Source organism: Vulpes vulpes, chromosome 12 (assembly GCF_048418805.1).
Source record: "Vulpes vulpes isolate BD-2025 chromosome 12, VulVul3, whole genome shotgun sequence".
Taxonomy (NCBI): Eukaryota; Metazoa; Chordata; class Mammalia; order Carnivora; family Canidae; genus Vulpes; species Vulpes vulpes.
Window position 1 is genome coordinate 158,048,164 of NC_132791.1, and position 20,587 is coordinate 158,068,750.

At 47.0% G+C, this 20,587-nt stretch overlaps 1 protein-coding gene across 1 annotated transcript in view; it reads right to left on the reverse strand.

Annotated features, from left to right (window-relative positions):
* SSU72 (SSU72 homolog, RNA polymerase II CTD phosphatase) overlaps positions 1–11,742 on the reverse strand; it is a 29,569-nt gene extending 17,827 nt beyond the window's left edge. The window contains exons 1-2 of the mRNA XM_026007119.2: positions 11,292–11,742; positions 267–410 (exon numbers count right to left, since the gene is read on the reverse strand). Of these exons, the coding sequence (XP_025862904.1) occupies positions 267–410; positions 11,292–11,371 (224 nt within the window). The 5' untranslated portion in view covers positions 11,372–11,742. The remainder of the gene's footprint in view (positions 1–266; positions 411–11,291) is intronic.
* Positions 11,743–20,587: the final 8,845 nt, after the last annotated feature.

The window sequence follows — 20,587 nt, forward strand, 5'->3', positions numbered from 1 at the left end:
GAAAAACAACTCCACTCTGCCTTCCTCACCTACACTGCCCTGTTTCTTGTTACATCAGAACCTGCCCTTGGCTTTGTCAACATGGGCTCTACGTTGACATCTGAACACCTTAACATCATTTTTGCATCAAGTGTGCCATGACTCAGCACACGCAGAGGCAGCCACTATGTAGCTGCGTCACAGGCACCCCTGATCAACACATGCCACAGATTACACCTGCCAGAGACAAGTACAGGGGTTTGTAAAAGGGCAACCCACTGGGATACAGTTCTTTATCCTTCCTAAGGAGATCATTGTACATCTGATCGTATGTAGTTTTGAAATCATAAACATTTGGCTTGTCAGGTGCTGGTCCTGGGAGCTTCACATGAGTTCCTGTTCCAAAGGACCGGACACTGAATCCACGTTTGCTGAAAGACACAGAAGGAAAGAAAAAAAAAAATCACAGTTGGATTGAGACACAAAATTCTAAAAACCAAGGAATATGAAGCAGAATATAGACAAAATGAGTAACTGTTGATACTACAAACAGGTTCTTAAATTCTTAACTTTAAGCATTTTATTCACAAATTTTAAAAAATTCTGTAGCATACTGGGGTGCCTGGGTGGCGCAGTGAGTTAAATGTCTGACTCTTGGTTTTAGCTCAGCTCCTGATCTCAGGGTCATGCATCGGGCTCTGTGCTCAGTGCAGAGTCTGCTTGAGATTCTCTCTCTCCTTTCTGCACCTCCCAACACTCGTGTGCATACACACATGAATAAATAATCAATTTTTAAAAAGATTTTATTTATTCACGACAGACAGAGAGACAGAGACATAGGCAGAGGGAGAAGCAGACTCCCCGCAGGGAGCCCAACGCAGGACTCAATCCCCAGACCCCAGGATCACACCCTGAGCCAAAGGCAGACGCTCAACCACTGAGCCACCCAGGAGTCCCATAAATAAGCCAATCTTAAATAAAAATCCTATAGCATATCATACAAAAATTGGATGAAACCACTGCAGAAGAAAGACAAAAGGTTTGTGAACCCAGTTACAAGGTGGTGTGTGAGGAGCACAGCTTGTTCAATGCACCTCTCTAGAACCTCTCTGACCCTTAGAGGCCTGACAGACATGCAGGGTTAGGGAAGATTTCTTCTGAAACATACCTGACCACTGCCCTGACCTCTGTAGAGGGTTCAGGTTCACAGGACCCCTATATTGTGTCTCCTAAGAAACTCCCATAGACTTGACAGCACACGACACCACAGGAACACCCTGCGTTCAGTTCCTGATGTCCTGTGATGTGGGCTTGCCAGGAAACCAAACTGAGAGCCCAGGGGCATTGGGCCTACAGGGGCACCTCCGCAGCCTGTTACATTATCACATCGGCCCTGAGGGTTAAGAACAGACAGCTTCTGAGCTATGGAGACTCTTGTAACCTGGAGTCCAAGAAAAGCGAAGGAGCAAAAGATATGTCTATTACAAAACCAGGGGAATGTGCATGAAGCGCAGCCCCTGTGACTGACAACATAAATCATTATCATTTTAAGTGACATAAGAAATGTTATCTGAAAACAAACCTCACAGACTTAAGGGGCCATGTGTTTCCATTGGCGCCCCCTTCCTCCCCACAGGCTCACCTGGCTCTGAAATCCCTGGTGGTAATGGTCTCACGCTTTCCTAGGTTTTACTGTAACTCTTATGTGACTATGCCTGGAGATAGATTTGGTTTTCACAATGAAAGGTGCTCCTGGCATCTAGAAACCAGGGAGGCTGCTAAACCTCCTATGATGAACAGGAGAGTCCTCCAACCCAAAATGTCAAGAGTGCAGAGTCTGACATATAAAATGAAATGAATAAACCCCACAGAGAGGCAAAGCTATGAACATAAAAGTCACAGGGAAGGAAACAGCTTAATCTCCTTCATCGTAAGAGAAACACATAATATTAAGGTCCAAGGCTGCTTATGGGTTAGCACTCTCCCACTGCCATGTCAGCGCCATGCAGTAGGGATGTGGTCCCTCTGATCGCTGCTGTGTCCCTAGCACCTATAGCAGCACACAGCCCGCACACAATCAACATCTGGCAAATGGCAAATGAATAACAATTTTACAAGGAAGGAAAACCTCAGTCAAATGGTGCAGCTGGATGTGACTCGTGAACTTCTGGAGAAGGTGCCAACATCCACCAAGTGAAAATCACTGTGCCCTCCAACACAGACACTTCACTCTGGAAGACCATCCTACAGGACACACGTATGCATCTGCAAATGGCCCCAGATGATGCTCACTGCAGCCCTGACCATAACCAAAGAAGACAAGAATCAGTTGTGTCCCTCCATCCAGCAGGTTATCGTAGACCACGTGAACAAGGCGAGGAGCACCACATACACCAGAATCTCCTGCAATTATTCACAGCAAAAGCAGAGTGGAAACACGTCCAACTCTAGTGGCTCAAGGGACTGGGCAGCACTGTGTCCCCAAGGAAAAGACACCTCCACGCCTGCTCACCTGGCACCCACACAAAGCATCAAGTAAGCATACATGGAAACAGTAATCTTAAAAAGCATTCTTGTCGTTTTCTTTAAACACTTCACCTGAGTCCTCTGAGGTTGGTAAGAACTGAGTCATGTACCTGCATCTCTAGAAGCCTGAGCTGTGCAAGCAGGCCCCCAGAAAGTCACTTGTGACAAAGAACACAGCATAACAACAGAGATTTCGGATTAGCAAACCAAGACCCACGTATACCTGAACTGTTAAAATAACCCTAAATACAACCAACATTTCTGACACTTGATCACAGCCACAGACCATAACGTACCCTGTGCTGTGACCAGAGGGTGACAGGGCCCAGCCACAGGGCACGGATATGCAGCACACCTCAACTTGAGTGCCCCAAGAATGTCCAGGCAGACCATCTTCACCCCAAATCTGAATTTCCTCACCAGATTACATACAATAAATATTTTCTGCCAAAGCACCAACAAGCCTGTGACGAAGGTCATCTCAACAGCGGAGGAGGTTAACAAGCTGTTGCCCAGCCACCTACTACCTGCTCACCTCCATGCAAGAAAGGTCAGCAGGGCACTTCCTTCTGTGCAGGTCCCATTCTCCTAAAACTGTCCCAGAGGAGCAGGTCATGGCCATGAGAGCCACAGAGAACACACTGGGATGAGCCGAAGTCTGCACCACTCTGGAAGAACAGTCTGAAACAAGTAGCTTGCTTTTTACACTCCAAGCCACTTCCCTGAGGTGTCCTAAAGACTCTCCCACTGCCTGGGACCCTGCCACTGTTACAGCAGCTTAAAGGCTGTTGAAATATAAAAGCTGCACATTAAAAACAAAACAAAACTGCACATTATTGAGGGATAAAGGGAATTACTCCTGAAACTAACCCAGGGTCGGCAGCATGACCTTCCTTTAACCCTGCTAACTCAGGTCTCCTTTCAGTTTACTGTGTGACTCCTGGAAAAACAAAGGTGCCCAGAAGCACAAGTATCCTGGATGCTGGTAAGTCAACTCCACCGACCACTTCACCTGTATTCAGGGGCAGCTTTACTCCGAGAGCACTGGGCCATTCACACACCCAATACCTGAATGTAAAGCACTGCCTCTTCAGCTGGCAGGGGAATGAAAGGACCTGTGCTAAGAAACCACATGAGTCCATGGAAATAAGCCCGCCCAAGGACATGACTACAGCTTCAAACATTAAAAACCACCACCACTGGGATCCCTGGGTGGCGCAGCGGTTTGGCACCTGCCTTTGGCCCAGGGCGCGATCCTGGAGACCCGGGATCAAATCCCACATCGGGCTCCCGGTGCATGGAGCCTGCTTCTCCCTCTGCCTGTGTCTCTGCCTCTCTCTCTCTCTCTGTGACTATCATAAGTAAATAAAAAATTAAAAAATATATATATAAAAAAAACCCACCACCACTTTCAGGGCTGGCAGGGTTTTTTTGTTGTTGTTGTTGTTTTTTAAGATTTTATTTATTTATTCATGATAGACACATGGGGTGTGGGGGGGAGGCAGAGACACAGGCAGAGGGAGAAGCAGGCTCCATGCAGGGAGCCTGTCGCAGGAGTCGATCTCGGGTCTCTAGGATCACGCCCTGGGCCAAAGACAGGCGTTAAACCGCTGAGCCACCCAGGGATCCCAGGGGTGGCAGGTTTATCCTTCATTTTGATTCAACATATTGCAGATACAATAATGATCATAACACACCCAACTCGGAACACCTGGGTGGCTCAGTTGTTGAATGCCTGCCTGCCTCTGGTTCAGGTCGTGATCCCAGGGGTCCTAGGATCTCCCCCATAGGGCTTTCCAAAAGAACCCTGCTTCTCCCTCTGCCTGTGTCTATGCCTCTCTGTCTCTCTCATGAATAAAATCTTAAAAAAACAAAACAAAACAAAACAAAACAACCCAGACCCAACCTTCTGTCCTTCGATAACTGAAAGGGGGGGAGGGTGGCAGTGACAAAGTAGGTAAAACATCCAGTACACAGGACAGTGATGGAGAAAGCCATGGGCAGGAGCAGAGGGGACCAGGGAGAGTGGGAATTAGGAGACAGAGCACCTCAAGGAGTTTCACAGCACACACCCCATGATACAGACCCTGGACAGGGCCCCAAGGTGTTTCAGGCTGGGGTAGGGAAGACAGGGTACCTGAAAGCTACCCACAGGGTTCTCGGAAGCCTCCTGAACCAGAGACTCACATCCCCATCCTGCTGGGGCAGCCCGAGTCTGAATTGCCTGGACAGTGCCACCTGGCAGACCCAACTATCTCTTCTACACATTTTACGTAGGGTCTGACGCTTGCATTAGGTGTCCAAATGGAACATTCTCCACTTTAGTCTGTCCATATCTGTAATTTTTTTTTTTTAAATTTATGATAGTCACACAGAAAGAGAGAGAGAGAGGCAGAGACACAGGCAGAGGGAGAAGCAGGCTCCATGCACTGGGAGCCCGACATGGGACTCGATCGCGGGTCTCCAGGATCGCGCCCTGGGCCAAAGGTAGGCGCCAAACCACTGCGCACCCAGGGATCCCCTAGTCTGTCCATATCTGTAAAAGCAGATCATCCCAAAGAGAATTGAGCCCAATATTCCACCTGGCTGATTCTTTACAAGGCCTTCGAGGGGGTGAGCGCTGGATCTCCAAAGGGACAGGTAGAACTCTGAACAGAGGAAGCTGCCCCCCGTAAGAAATGGTGTAGTGGCCTGTCCTCACCATCCTTCTCAACTTTCTGAAATGGCAGTCAAGTGTATTTAAAAATAAAACAATGTGGCTTGTTCTTCCCCCAACAGAATGTTCCCAAGTGGCAAAAAGGCTAATTAGCAACAGAAGCGTGGTTTCTTCTGAGCTGATGCAACTGCCAGAGCAGCACAACAGCAGTGTGACAATGATCTTACATAAAAGAACTAAAGGCTAAAAAAACATTCCTGACAACCAAGAGGCTTTGTCTCAAAGGCCAACTATTCCAGACAAGTGTTTATCAAATGTCTTCACAAGTACCAAAAAAATCTATCATAAAGAACTTCTCACAGGAGCACCTGAGTGGCTCAATGGTTGAGTGTCTGCCTTTGGCTCGGGTCGTGATCCCAAGGTCCTGGGATTGAGTCCCGCATTGGGCTCCCCAAGGGGAGCCTACTTCTCCCTCAGCCTACACCTCTGTCTCTCATGGATAAAATCTTAAAAAATAGGGGATCCCTGGGTGGCGCAGTGGTTTAGCGCCTGCCTTTGGCCCAGGGCGCGATCCTGGAGACCCGGGATCGAATCCCACATCAGGCTCCCGGTGCATGGAGCCTGCTTCTCCCTCTGCCTGTGTCTCTGCCTCTCTCTCTCTCTCTCACTGTGTGCCTATCATAAATAAATAAAAATTAAAAAAAAAAATTTTTTTTAAAAATCTTAAAAAATAAAATAAAATAAAAAACTTATAACAGAAAATGTCAAATTTGGGGGAAGAGAAATTGTTTCCACCATTATCCCAACAGCTAAAGGTAAAATGACGATGTTCAAATGAACACCAAAACGAATCACAATATCCAAATTAACAGCATGGATTGTATTATGTTTTCTATTTTCCATCATATGATTATTAATTGAATTTCATACACTTCTTTGGCCAAGACTGAAATCCTAGACCCACTGCCAACTCTGTGAAAGCACACCCTGTCTCTAAGTAGGGCACGATGCACTCCCAATCCCAGGTCACCTTCCCTATAGGCACATCACTCACTGCTAATCAGCCTACCTATGTGATGATCTCATATTTACAGAACACAAATCAAATGCTCAGAAGCCACCAAACTTTGAAGGCCTGCCTGCAATGTCACTGTCCTGGAAGTCACAAAAGCCTGCAAAATGAACTCTTCTGAAATGTTAGTGCTCCAGTAAAATTAATGTCATCACCTGCTAAATGTGGGCTGTAAACACATTTCAGTAAATATGTTCTAGGGTTTACATCTCCCTTTCTTATCCTCCCACAAGGTCAACAATAAAACTGAACAACTGGACAGCCCGGGTGGCTCAGCGGTTTATCATCGCCTTCAGCCCAGGGCGTGATCCTGGAGACCCAGGATCGAGTCCCACATCGGGTTCCCAGCATGGAGCCTGCTTCTCCCTCTGCCTGTGTCTCTGCCTCTCTCTCTCTCTCATGAATAAATAAAATCTTTTAAAAAAATAATAAAACTGAACTAAGGGTGGGATGACTGTCAAGCTTGTGACAAGTGCACCCTTATGTCCAGGCCCCCATCAGCACCCCTGCTTAGACATTCCTCCCTCCACAGCTACTTTTCCTTAACCTTGGCTTCTGGAGGGCCACCTTGCTCTGCTGGTTGCTCTATCTCTCCAGTGTCTTCCCTGTGCACAGTGCCAGCAGAGTGGGACCTCAAGATCTGGTACTTCGGATGGGTCAGCAACAAATCACCACCAATATGCTGTTCTCCTGCCCCAACACAAAGTGACCCTAAACAGCAACATGTTACTAACAGGGTGAACCTGCTGCACTGTCTTTTCTGCTCTGGACTCCACCTGTTCTCATGTATAAAAGATTAAGAGAAGATGATCCTTTATGCAGGAAAGAAATGTTTTAGCCGTCGGAGCTTTTACCATGCTTGGTCTACTCAGTTTTGAATCCATGTTCGCACAAAAATTGACCTTTCTCCAACCATCCTCCTCACTTTAGTTCTGCCTCCTGAAGACAAAAAAACAACGCAGTCCATTAAAACCCAGGAAGGTAAATGTGTTCCTCTGTAGGCGCTTCTGCAGTCTCTGTCATTCTTAAAAACATGATTTCTAATCCTCTCACCTTTCCAAATGGCTTCTAGTTTACTTTCTTCAAGGGTACCCAGAACCAAAGTAAAGATGCAGCCAGAGAGGCTACAGGGCAGAGTGGACTATCCCTCCCTGGTAAAGGAAAAGAGACTTCTGGAATGGGTCCAAGACCAGGAAGGGTCTAGTGCCATGACTGCGTACGCTCTTATGGCACAACTACAGGCAGCCCGAGACTTGGTCCCACCTGGGAGAGGACAATTTTGCCCCTATCCCAGTGTGGCTGGGGGCCTACATACATGCTCTGGTCATGATTTGGGAGCCCTATCCAAAGTGGAGAACCACAGGACCTTAGCTGATTCTGTTGCCCTGCCCTCACCCTTGACACTTTTACAGCCCATGCTTTTCCCATCTGGAGTCTTGATTCTGTTACTCATTCTAATCAGATACCCACATATCCAAATCCTTGCTGTCATTCAGGAGCCAGGGCTTCTTGTTCTGAATACCACCTCCTCACCTGTGTTAAGTGTGGACATCCTAAAGTTGCAAGGATGAAATCAAATGGCATTTAGAAAGCACCTAGCAGAGAGCAGCTCAAGAGACTGACCCTCAACCTAGTTTCCTCATTTGCAGCCTCCCTGCTCATGTTCCTCAAATCAGTGCCTTAGGGCTGAAAACAGACTTGTGAACTCAGTTCAGCAACATGCATAAGTCCATGAAAGAACTTCCAAAAATCAACATGCTCCTTAACATCCAGGAGATCACTCTGAACAAGAAAATAAAATTGGCTCCAAAGGGAAATCTCAATCCACCGCACACCAAAAACAGAAGCCTTTATGGAAACTCTCCTAAAAAACCTAAAGAATTTAAAAAAAAAAAAAAAAAAAAAAACCTAAAGAATAAAGAACTTCCAGGGCTGGTATTTGAAACAGTTTAGTCTCAAAAGATCAAAATGAAACAGGAAACATTATGACTAAAAATGCCAACATTTGTTACAATCTGTACTTGACTTGTCAGAAAAATTGTCAAAGCTGATTTTCAATAGCTCAAAAATAAAATATCAAATAGGGTTTCAGTAATCAAACTACCTCCTGTGTGGATTTAATTAACTTCATTCCTTTTAATATTTCATTTCAGAAGCTTTCCTGTTTCACAAAAGTCCTCTTGAAGGCCCTAATGTTCATAAGGTCTCATGTGGTGACAAAACCACATCAAGTTCTTAAAGATGCTTCTAAATGCTGTAAATAATCCAAACAGAGATAAAATAAATAATTGTCAAAAGTGAAAATGACAGAAGTTGTTGCATCTCAATACTATTTTAAAACTTAAAGAGGAGGAGATCCTCTTTTGCCCTAGTAGCGTGAAAAAAAAGAAAAAGAAAGAAAATAATACCCAGATTTAGAAAATATCAATTCTATACTTAGGTACCTTTCTGGAAGACAGTCCGGCAAAATGTATGAAAATGTGAAATATGCCCACCTTTTGACTCAGCAGTCTACCCCCAGGAATTCATCCAAGGAAACAATCAGATAACTATGTAAAGTTTATATATATATGGCACCAGGATATTGACATTTTAAGAGTGAAAGGTAAAAAAACAGCCAAAACGTCTACTAATGGGGGGCTGGCTACAAAATTAATTGCTGCACGGAACTCCTCTGGATGACTGTGTGCTGATTCTGTAACTACTGCTGCTACTCAATATAAACAAATGTATTCAAACTCAATACATCCAAATAAGAACCAAAATATAACATCACTTGAAAAGAAATTACAAAACAACACTTTAACCTGTACACACAGGAGATACCCAGAAGGTGCTACACGGATCCTGTGACTGTCATCACCTCTATCTTCAGTGTATTTTGTTTATGGAGAGATCTTTTTATAAACACTAGTTTATGACAAAGGAAAATCTCCCCCCAAATAGTCACATTCATGATGTCAATAACACAGGTTACTCTAAACTTACCTTTTGCCTCCATTCTGAGTCTCATTTTTTTTTTTTAAGATTTATTTATTTATGAGAGAGAGAGAGGCAGAGACATAAGCAAAGGGAGAAGCAGGCTCCAGGCAGGGAGCCCGATGTGGGACTCGATCCCAGGACCCCAGGATCACTCCCTGAGCTGAAGGCAGACGCTCAACTGCTGAGCCACCCAGGCGTCCCCTGAATCTCTCTTTTTTTTTTTTTTTTTTTTAATTTATGATAGTCACAGAGAGAGAGAGAGAGAGAGAGAGGCAGAGACACAGGCAGAGGAGAAGCAGGCTCCATGCCCCCGGAGCCCGACGTGGGATTCGATCCTGGGTCTCCAGGATCGCGCCCTGGGCCAAAGGCAGGCGCTAAACCGCTGCGCCACCCAGGGATCCCCCCTGAATCTCTTTTTTAAGTAAATTTGAAACACAGTGAAATGGGTAAAAGCACACTTAAGCATTTCTACCTGGCGATTATCTGTAGAGGTTTTCCTGCGCCCCTTTTCCATAGTATAATCCATGCTGGGCCACCTGCCACTGCTTTGAACTACACAAGGACCTGTCATCTTGTAGTGATTGTCTAAAAGACATATCCGACGGCCAAGTTCTGGAACTGGTTCTATTAACAAAATTGCTACAGAGAACTAAAAAAAAATATTTCCCTTTTGTGAGATTTCACCTCAACTTTGTTATGCAGATATAGCGCCAGACCTTAAACTAAAGATCACAGCCAGAGCCAGCAGAATGAGGTGCTTGCTCTCCAGATCACTCTTTCTGAGAACATTAAACTTCCACTTTTCTTGAGTTATTTTCCAGGAGTGTTGTTAACTTTACATTCTCCCGCTTAAATTTACTCAACTTTTAATGACTGTAAACATTAGCACATTTCTAGATTTAAAGCAAGTTTGCAATTTTAAAAGTTTCTGTTTATTTATTTTTTTAAAGTTTCTGTTTAAAAACAACCTTTACGTTGAATTGTTAGGTTCAAAGTATCCTACTCTAACCAAAAAACGACATTAAGCAAATCGCCGGTGTGGGAGGTTAGGAAAAATTAAACTCTTAATAGATCCTGGAACCCTGACACTTCCACCTTCATTAAAAGATGAGAGGAGGTACAAGAAATATTTAGTTTTCCAAGTTACTGAGGAGAGAGAAAATTGGAATGTGGTAAGCAGGAGGCTGCTGCGGCGGCACTGCTGTCCTTTATGTTATGTGGAAATTTTAGGAAAAAAGGCGGTTTCAATTTTACTTCCCTATCAAAGTTGACGTGTACACCAAACTTTAACACAAACACAAATAGTTAATTCCACATTCTGCAAAGTGATTTTGAACGAGAAAACTTACCAAGCAGGAATAAACTTTTATTAAACACGTACAATGCCAGGGTCACAAAAGAGAAGTCAGTATTGACGAACAAACCAGAAGCGCAAAGCTGAGTTCGCGTGGAGTCCAGAAATTACCAGCTGCAGGCTTTGGGAGGAAGAGCTTTTTTTTTTTTTTTTTTGGCCCGAAACTCGAAAACGTAGATAGGAGCAAATACACAAATTTACGAAGTAAATAAAACAAAACAGGCCGTTTCCGTGTTCGGGCTTTTGCTTTATCCCGAGGTTAGCTGTGCACGTCCTCCGGCAGAGCTGGGACCGGACGACGGCGCCTGCCGTAGACCCTATCCTGATCTCTCACTTACCGGCCCGGGGACGGAATCCCACCGAAGCTGCGCTATTCTCAGGTGCACAGATACGCGAGCGGAGTAGATGCAAAACCACCAACCCTGGGTTTACCGAGAGCTTGGAGGTCTGCGCGCCCGGGAACCTCTGGGCTCAAAACCTGAAACTTCCCGCGACGCACAGGCAGGCGCGGGGCCCGCGGACGGCCGAGCCTGTGCACTCCTCGCTGCGCTCGTCCCCGGAGCCCCCGAGCCCTATCACTGGCGTCGGGCGTGCAGGGAGCGGGGCCCGGACCACCGCCGTTGCCGCCCAGCACCGGTCCGGGCGGGCCGCGGGGCCGGAAGGACGGCCGGTCAGCCGGCGTCCGACAGGGCGCGCGAGGCCAGGGCGGAGGCCCCAACTACCTGAGGATGTTGTGCGCCTCCATACTCCGGTTCTGGTTGCTCGAGCACACCACCGCCACCCGCAGCGGCGACGACGGCATAGCAGCGGCCGCACCGACCGCGACGCCACCGCTCCGAGACCGCCACCCAGCCGCGGCGCTTCCGCGCGAGCAATATGGCGGCCACGGCGCCCGGAAGTCATGACGCCAAGGCGGCGGCGGTGGCGTCGGCGACGTAGCGCGTCGGGACGCGCGGGGTGGGCATTTGCACGGCGTCCGGGCGGCCTACTCGCGCCGGCCCATAACTCGCGGCCGCAGGAGGGGGGAGGCCCCGCCCCCAGGCCCGGGTCCCGGGCGAGCGCACCGCGGCTCCTGGCGTGGGCGGCCGCAGCGGGAGCTCCTCAGAGGGGCCTGCGTCGGCCCGGAGCCTCGCGCAGGCATCTACGTCACGAAACCGCGACGCCGTCGCCGGCAGTGACGCAGGGACGTCGCGCCGTCGCCCTTGACACCTCATACGTCCCGCCGACGTCGCCGGGAGTGACGCGATGGACGCTGCGCCCGCAGGATGTTGGTCCGCAGTTGCCGTGCGCTCCTTCTCTGCCTCGGTGGGCCTGGGGGTCTCGTGGCTGCGGCCGAGCCGGGCCCAGACCCCGCGCCTCTGTTGGATCGGCCGCTTCCTGGTCTGTCGTCAGCGCGTCGCTGTCCTCGGCCCTGCCAAGTTGAACGTTTAGTCGCAGTTCTGGAAGCTTTTGAAGAGGAATCGTGAAGGATCCTCGAGTGGGAGTGCAGATTGAGCGCGAGGGTTGGTTTGGAGGCTCTGGGGGCTGAGCGGTGGGGTCGCAGGGCCTTTGATCCCGGCGCAGAGGGGGCGCAGCGAAGGGGCCTGGGAGACAAGTGAGGATCCGAGAGGGTGGGTGACGGCGGGAAGACGCCGCTGGCGCGGAAGCGAGCGTGCTGGAGGGTGCTGGGTCCGAGACTGGGCCTGGGGCAGAGGCCGGGGGCGCCCGGCGGCACGTTGTTGGCAGAGAAACTCCGGGGAGCGGAGGGAAGGGAACGGAACGCCCACCAGTCAGGCCGTGAGGGGAGCCTGGATGGCTCAGCTGGTTAAACGTCTGCGACTCAGGCCATGATCCCAGGATCCTGGGTCAAGCCCCGCATCGGCAATCCCAGCTCAGCAGGGAATCGGCTTCTCCCTCTCCCTCTTCCTCGCCCCCTACTTGTTCTATCTCTCTGTCGAATTTTAAAAATCTAAAGAGAAAAAAAAAGAACAAAGCTGAGAACGAGGCTCTCAGAATTTTTTCCTTTTTTTCTTTAAGATCTTACTTTCAGTCATCTCTGTACTCAAGGCGGGGCTGGAACTCACAACCCCGAGAAAAGAGGCATCCCTAGGCCCTCAGGATCTTCCAGGGTCGCTGGACATGGTTGTGGTGAGCGGAGGACAGGATGTGTGCCCCGAGGAAGCATTTACCTGGAAGGACTTGGGTGTTTGAGGGAAGAACCGGGGAAGGAGTACACTCTGCCCGCCTGCTTTGTCTGAATATGTGCAGAATGTAGGGAGAAAAACACACCAAAGAGAGTGGTGCAGGTACTTAAGGGTGGTAGAGTTAAGGGTGCTTTAAATGTCCTTTATATTTTTTTTAATTCCCTTAGTTTTTTATGAGGAACACCTAGTTTTTTGTGATGAACACCTATTTTCTTTTACATTCACAACAAATACTAGAGCTATTTCCTTTTTTTTTTTTTTTTTAAAGATTTTATTCTTAAGAGACAGAGAAAGAGGCAGACACAGGCAGAGGGAGAAGCAGGCTCTCCGCAGGACCCTGATGGGGGACCCAATCCCAGACCCCAGGATCTCGCCCTGAGTCAAAGGAAGACATCCAGCTGCTGAGCCACCCAGGTGTCCCACCTGTTTTCATGTTAAGAACAAAACCCCTCAATGGCTTCCCCAGTGTGCTCAGAACGTACTAACCTAAATTCAAAGGCTTTATGGTCTGACAGTACCAGGCTGTTACCTCCTTCCTACTCCTGGTTTGGAACTTAATGGCCCATCAACTGAAAACTGCTTGTCTTCTGCCTTTTTTACCTCTGTATATACCACCCCCAAAACTCAAGTCTCAGTCCAGGGATTGAGAGTCAGATAAATATCACCAGCTTGAAGAAAGTTTACTCTCTCCCCTCTTTCCTCCCACTGGCCTTCCTGTGCTCCCAATACCATATTCACAGACAGCTCTAGAGGCGTGAGGCCTTTTCCAGATGAAACAGAGGCTTTTTTCTTTTTTTTTTTTTTTTTTTTAAAGCCATTGACCCTGTGGAGGTACTTGCTGAGTGCTTGTAGAGCAGATGTTGCACAAATCAGCTGTGGTTCATTTCACTGTGGAGTAGTATTCCAGTATATGTGTGGGCTATACTTTATCTCTCTTTTTTTTTTTTTAAGATTTTATTTATTTATTCATGAGAGAGGCAGAGGCACTGGCAGAGGCAGAAGCAGAAGCAGGCTCCATGCAGGGAGCCCGATGTGGGACTGGATCCCAGGTCTCCAGGATCAGGCCCTGGGCTGAAGGTGGTGCTAAACCGCTGAGCCACCGAGGCTGCCCCTCTATTCATGTCTTGACTGACATTTGGGTTTTCATTTTTTAGCTATTACATAAAGTTGCTTTGAACATCCATATGAGAGTTTTTTTACGGACATACTTTACTTCTAGAGTAGAATGATTAGGTCATGTTTGTGTGTATGTTTAACTTTTTAAGAAACTGACAGGTTGGGATCCCTGGGTGGCGCAGTGGTTTGGCGCCTGCCTTTGGCCCAGGGCACGATCCTGGAGACCCGGGATCGAATCCCACGTCAGGCTCCTGGTGCATGGAGCCTGCTTCTCCCTCTGCCTATGTCTCTGCCTCTCTCTCTCTCTCTCTGTATGACTACATAAATAAATAATAAAAAAAATTTAAAAAAAAAAGAAACTGACAGGTTGTATTATTATTTTTTAATTTTTATTTTTTTTTATTCATGAGAGAGAGAGAGAGAGAGAGAGAGAGACAGGCAGAGTGAGAAGCAGGCTCCATGCAGGGAGTCCGATGTGGGATTCTAGGATCACGCCCTGAGCCGAAAGCAGACACTTGACCATTGAGCCACCCAGGTGTCCCTCACAGATTGTATTAAAAGTGTACATGCTAGCTTGCCTCCCCACTAGCAGTGTTGCAGTTACCTTACCAACACTTGATATGATTAGTCTTTTTAGTTTTGGACAGTCTCATACATAGTATCTTATGATCTCTTAATTTGGTTTTACTTTTTTTTTTCTTTTTTAAGTTGGCTCCATGCCCAATGTGGGGCTCAAAGTCATGACTCTGGGATTAGGAGTCACACACTTTACCAACTGAGCTAGCCATGTGCCCCTCTTCTTGTGGTTTTAATGTATATATATATTTTTTAATGTGTATTTTCTTAATGACTAGTGAAACTGAACATATTTAATGTGCTTGTTGGTCATTGCTACATCTTCAGTGAAGTGTCTGAATCATTTATACATTTATCATATAGAGTTTCAAGCTGTGTATCTGTTTTACATATATATACATACATACATATCAGATATGTAATTTACAAGTATTTTCTCCCTCTCATCAATGTCTTTTGAAAGACAAAAGTTCATAAGCTTAATAAACTATGTTAATAAATTTGTTCTTTTATGGTTTGTGCTGAAATATCTATATGAAAAATACACTGGGTGGAAATAATGGTATAGGGAATCCCTGGGTGGCTCAGCCTTCGGCGCAGGGCGTGATCCTGGAGTCCGTGGGATCAGGTCCCACATCTGGGCTCCCTGCATGGACCTTGCTTCTTCTGCCTGTGTTTCTGTCTCTCTCTCTCTCTATCTCTCTCATGAATAAAATCTTAAAAAAAAAAAAAAGGAAATAATAGTATATTAGACATCACAGAAAATGAAATTGAAGAAATACAAAGAGCATCAGTGAGCTGCACAGCAATGCCAAACAGCTGATACAGGTGTTATTAGGCCCCAAAGAGCAGCCATGCACTCTGGCTGGTTGTTGGGGGCACTGCTCCTGGCTCTGCTTCAGCTCTGGGAGGTTTCCCTCTAATTGTCTTTGTTGGTTCTTCTCTTGGCCTCATGGTTCCCTCATACATACTAGTCAGTACTAAGCTATTCATCCCCATGTATCCTCTTCTTACTTCAGTGTTTCACCTGTGAACTCTGGCCAACTTCGCCTCCCTTCTTCCCAGACCCATCCATTCAGCTCAGGCCAACCACTGGGCTCTGCCCAAGTTCTTCCTCCTTGCTGCGCATTCTGAAAACCAGATGGAAAGCTGGAGCAGTCTTAGAACTCAGTTCATTTGGGGATGCCTGGGTGGCTCAGCAGTTGAGCATCTATCTGCCTTCAACTCAGGGCATGATCCCAGGGTTCCAGGATCTAGTTCCGCATCAGGCTTCCTGCATGGAGCCTGCTTCTCCCTCTGCCTGTGTCTGCCTCTGTCTCTCATGAATAAATAAAATCTTTAAAAAAATTCATTTGTTCCTTTCTCTCAAGGGTCACAGCCCTTCAGTGCTTAGAACTTTTGTTTACATATTTTGTGTTTTTTAGTTTTCAGGTAGGAAATAATTCTGGTTCCTGTTATTTCATCTAGGCTAGAACTAGAAATCTTCATCTTGGCTTGAACTAGAAATCTCATTAAGTCTTTTTAAAACCATAAAATGTGGAAACTCACCCTATAAAGTTTTAATAAAGATAGTAAATATGGTACTGTAGGAAAAGACACACCGACCTACAGAATGCAATAGCCATAAACAGACCCACGTAAATGTGGGAACATGGTAAATGATGGGAGCACTACATACTAGGAAAGAATGGATTGTTTCTGTACAATGGGATGGGAAAATTGGTTCAGTGTATGGATATAAAAAGCTGGATCTCAACTTCACATATTATACAAAGCTCTAGATAGATTAAGGGAGTATATAAAAGGTATATGCATTAAGGGCATATATAAGAGGTATAAAATCAGAGCCAGTTGAAAAAACAGGAAAATACATTTTTTAAGTAAGCCCTATGTCCATCATAGGGCTTGAACTCATGACCCCGGTATTAATAGTTCCCTGCTCTTCTGACAGCCAGTCAGGCACCCAAGGAAGATATCTGTATTCCTTGTGTGTGCAAGGATTGCTTCAAACCAAAAAGATGCATACAACACGTAGTAGAAAACAAAAGGTCTCCTGTCACTAGAATTAAGGATTTCTTTTTAACAGAACCTGGAGAGAGGCACCAAACAGATTTTTCCCTCAGAGCCTTCAGAAGGAGCCAACACGGCTGAACTTTTTTTTTTATTTTATTTTTTTAAATTTTTATTTATTTATGATAGTCACAGAGAGAGAGAGAGAGGCAGAGACAGGCAGAGGGAGAAGCAGGCTCCATGCACCGGGAGCCCGACGTGGGACTCGATCCCGGGTCTCCAGGATCGCACCCTGGGCCAAAGGCAGGTGCCAAACTGCTGCGCCACCCAGGGATCCCCCACAGCTGACCTTTTTATTTCAGACGTCTAGCCTCCAAAACTGTTGGAATGTCTGCTGTTTTAAGCCATCCAGTTTATGGTGATTTGTTATAATAACCCTGGAAAACTAACCCAGCACAGATTTAAAAAAAAGTTTCATAATATCAGCCCTATTGGACAGTGCTGATCTAGAATATTTGTGGAACTCTTGAAAATCCAAAGGAAAAATTCATAGCAATGGAAAAATGCACAAAGAATAGGAATAAACACTTCATTCAAGGGGAAATTCAAATGTCTCATAAGGATAGTAGGTGGGGCGCTTGGACAGCTCAGTCAGTTAAGCATCCTACTCTTGGTTTCCGCTCAGCTTATGATCTTGAGGTCATGGAACTGAGCCCCATGTCAGGCTCTGCGCTCAGCAAGAAGTTGGCTTAGGATTCTATCTCCTGCCCCTCCCTGCCTGCTCTCCCACTCTCTCAAAATCTTAAAAAAAAAAAAAAAATTGTAAGTAACTTGCGGCCTCAGGTCACTGCTACACAGCTAGCAGACGGCAAAAGAAAGCTGATACACAGTAATTGTGAGAAATTAGGGAAATAAAACCTCAAGCGCACTGCTGATAGGAGCGTTAAGTGCTTTTTTAGTCATTTAGAATAAATTGATAGGGGGGCAGCCCAGTGACTCAGCGGTTTACTGCCGCCTTCAGCCCAGCGTGTGATCCTAGAGAGCAGGGATCGAGTCCCACGTTGGGCTCCCTGCATCGAACCTGCTTCTCTTTCTGCCTGTATCTCTGCCTCTCTCTCTCTCTCTCTGTGTCTCTCATGAATGAATAAATAAAATCTTTAAGGGGCAGCCCCGGTGGCGCAGTGGTTTAGTGCCGCCTGCAGCCCAGGGTGTGATCCTGGGGACTCAGGATCGAGTCCCACGTCGGGCTCCTTGCATGGAGCCTGCTTCTCCCTCTGCCTGTGTCTCTGCTTCTGTGTGTGTGTGTCTCTCTCATGAATAAATAAATAAAATCTTAAAAAAATATATTTGTGCATTCTGCAACATGGATAAATCCCAGATATTGTGTTGAGTAAAGATAATAAAGATCCGCAGCACAACTTTGAGGTAAGTTAAAAAAACAAAAACCAAACAGGACACATCAGAGTGGTTACTAATAGGGAAAAAGGGAACGAGCATGAAAGAACCCAAACTGAGCAGGATGGAGACACCAGGGCAAAGGAAAAGCAAGTTCAGGGATCCCTGGGTGGCACAGCGGTTTGGCGCCTGCCTTTGGCCCAGGGCGCGATCCTGGAGACCCGGGATCGAATCCCACGTCGGGCTCCCGGTGCATGGAGCCTGCTTCTCCCTCTGCCTGTGTCTCTGCCTCTCTCTCTCTCTCTCTCACTGTGACTATCATAAATAAATAAAAATTCAAAAAAAAAAATATTTAAAAAAAAAAAAAAAAAAAAAAGAAAAGCAAGTTCAGATAAAAGTGGACAAGGGGAGAAGAAAGGCAGATCCCAGACACGATGAGGCTACATATTTAATGATGTTGGAAAGATGTTAGGGTTCAAAGCCAATGGCCAAGAAGGAATTCTTGAGATGTCTTTGGTGCAAAAAAAAAGTGGTATTTTGTGTTTGGTTTTTTTTAAAAAGATCTTGTTTATTTGACAGAGAGAGCACAAGCATGAGGAGGGGCAGAGGGAGAGGGAGAAGCAGACTCCCCATTGAGCGGGGAGCCCGACGTGGGGTGCAATCCGAGGACCCCAAGATCATGAACTTAGCCGAAGGCAGATGCTTCACCGACTAGGCCCCCCACGTGCCCCAGCAAAAAGGTGGTTTTTTTTTAAATTATTTATTCATGAGACAGAGAGAGGAGAGGCAGAGACATAAGCAGAAGGAGAAGCAGGCTCCGTGCAGGGAGCCTGATGCGGGACTCGATCCAGGGACTCCAGGATCATGCCCTCAGCTGAAGGCAGGCGCCCAACCGCTGAGCCATCCAGGCATCCCAAAAGATGGTTTTTTTGTTTTTTTTTTTTTAATTTTTATTTATTTATGATAGTCACACACACAGAGAGAGAGAGAGGCAGAGACACAGGCAGAGGGAGAAGCAGGCTCCATGCACCAGGAGCCCGATGTGGGATTCGATCCTGGGTCTCCAGGATCGCGCCCTGGGCCAAAGGCAGGCGCCAAACCGCTGCACCACCCAGGGATCCCTCAAAAGATGGTTTTATTAAAGCACTGGGACAGGACTGGAGGGCAGGAATAGCTGCATCTGGGTCCTGAGGAGGGGCCAGCTCATTATAGACTTTCAAGTTGGGAGGGGGTTAGGGAGAATGTGAGTCTCTAAGGAATTTGGAAGCAAGGTTTCTAGGACCTTGAGGGGGCTGGTTGTTGTTGGGAGGTCATTTATTACTGTCTAATAAAACCTGAGTCATGAGACCCTTCAGATGGATATTGGTGGGTCATGTGCTTGGGGGATGATGGTCAACATATGTCTGAGGGTGGGGTAGAGATAAAGGAAGTTTCCAAAGGAATTTTTATATGCTAGCATGGACTCACAGGGTCCTGGAGGTCGGGATAAGACTGCTTTTTGCCGTCAGCAAGGTATTAACATGCAGACAGCCAAGTCCCAATAAGGTCCTTCCGTTACAAGGACTTGTCAATGGGCTGTAGGCAGTTAGGAAATGTAAATTTTCTTCTGCCTTTGTATCCCACATTTAACAGAGTAGCAAAGTCAGGGAAACTATCTCGGCCCCCCCACTCCTCACCTAGGAGCCTAGGGAAATGCATCTCTGTTATACGTGACCAAGAGAACAGAGTAGCAGCTGAACCCCACGCAGATTTACAGTAAGAAAAGCATAGTAATGTCCCTGCAGATAAAAGAGGCATAGCAGAAAGCCGTACCCAGAAAACAGATAAAGATCTTAACCGCATATATTATCAAAGCTAAACAAGACATGACAGCAGTTAGGGAAGAAATGGACGTGGCAGAGATGTGGTGGGGCTAGGAGGTGAGTGTCACCCCACCTCTCCAGACCCAGGCTGAAGTGGCCAAACCACCGGTCCCCCAGGCCAGCGTTTTCGGCAGCTCCTGAACGTCCCTGAAAGCCAGACGCGCAGCCCTGACCCCCAGCCCTGAGGTAACGGGGAAACGCCAGCTCCACAACCTGCTCGTTGTGAAACTTTGCCTCTCTGCCTTTCGCTGTCTTCCCCACCTGCTCTCTAGCTTTGCAGCCTCTGAGGCTCACGGCAGGAGCCTGGGCCCACCCTCTGGGAGCAGGGGAGCAGGCAGTTGCCTTGGACGGTGGGGAGGGGCCCTGGGCAGGAAGGTCAGCATCCTGCAATCACTGCTAAGCCCCAGAGCCAGCTATGGAGGGTCCTGGGCCTGTGTTCACAGGATGATGGTGGGTCTTTCCTGTTGGCTGGGCAAGGACTATAGGCTGTGAATCAGCTTTGGGGAGTGAGCAAGGAATCAGGGGTTTGTACACAGAAGCCATCATAATGGGAATTTCAAGGAGGGCCACCAATCTAGATTTTGCATAGGGTTAGGCTGAAGATGTAGCCCTGGGGTCTCAGCCCCAGGTACTTATGCTCCAGTAACTGGTGGCATAAGTATTCATCTCTACCTGCCTGATCTCATGTAAGCTTTAAAAGAAACCTGTGAGTTAGGTTCCAGGACCGTTTGTATTTTGCAAAGAAAGAAATAGAGGCTTCCAAAGGCTACATGGCTCTTCAAAGGCAGAGCCAGGCTGACAGGCCAGGAAAACCTTCAGTGTAGCAGGACCAGAGCAGTTGCTTCTATTCCACCTCAAAAAATTAATAACCTGGGA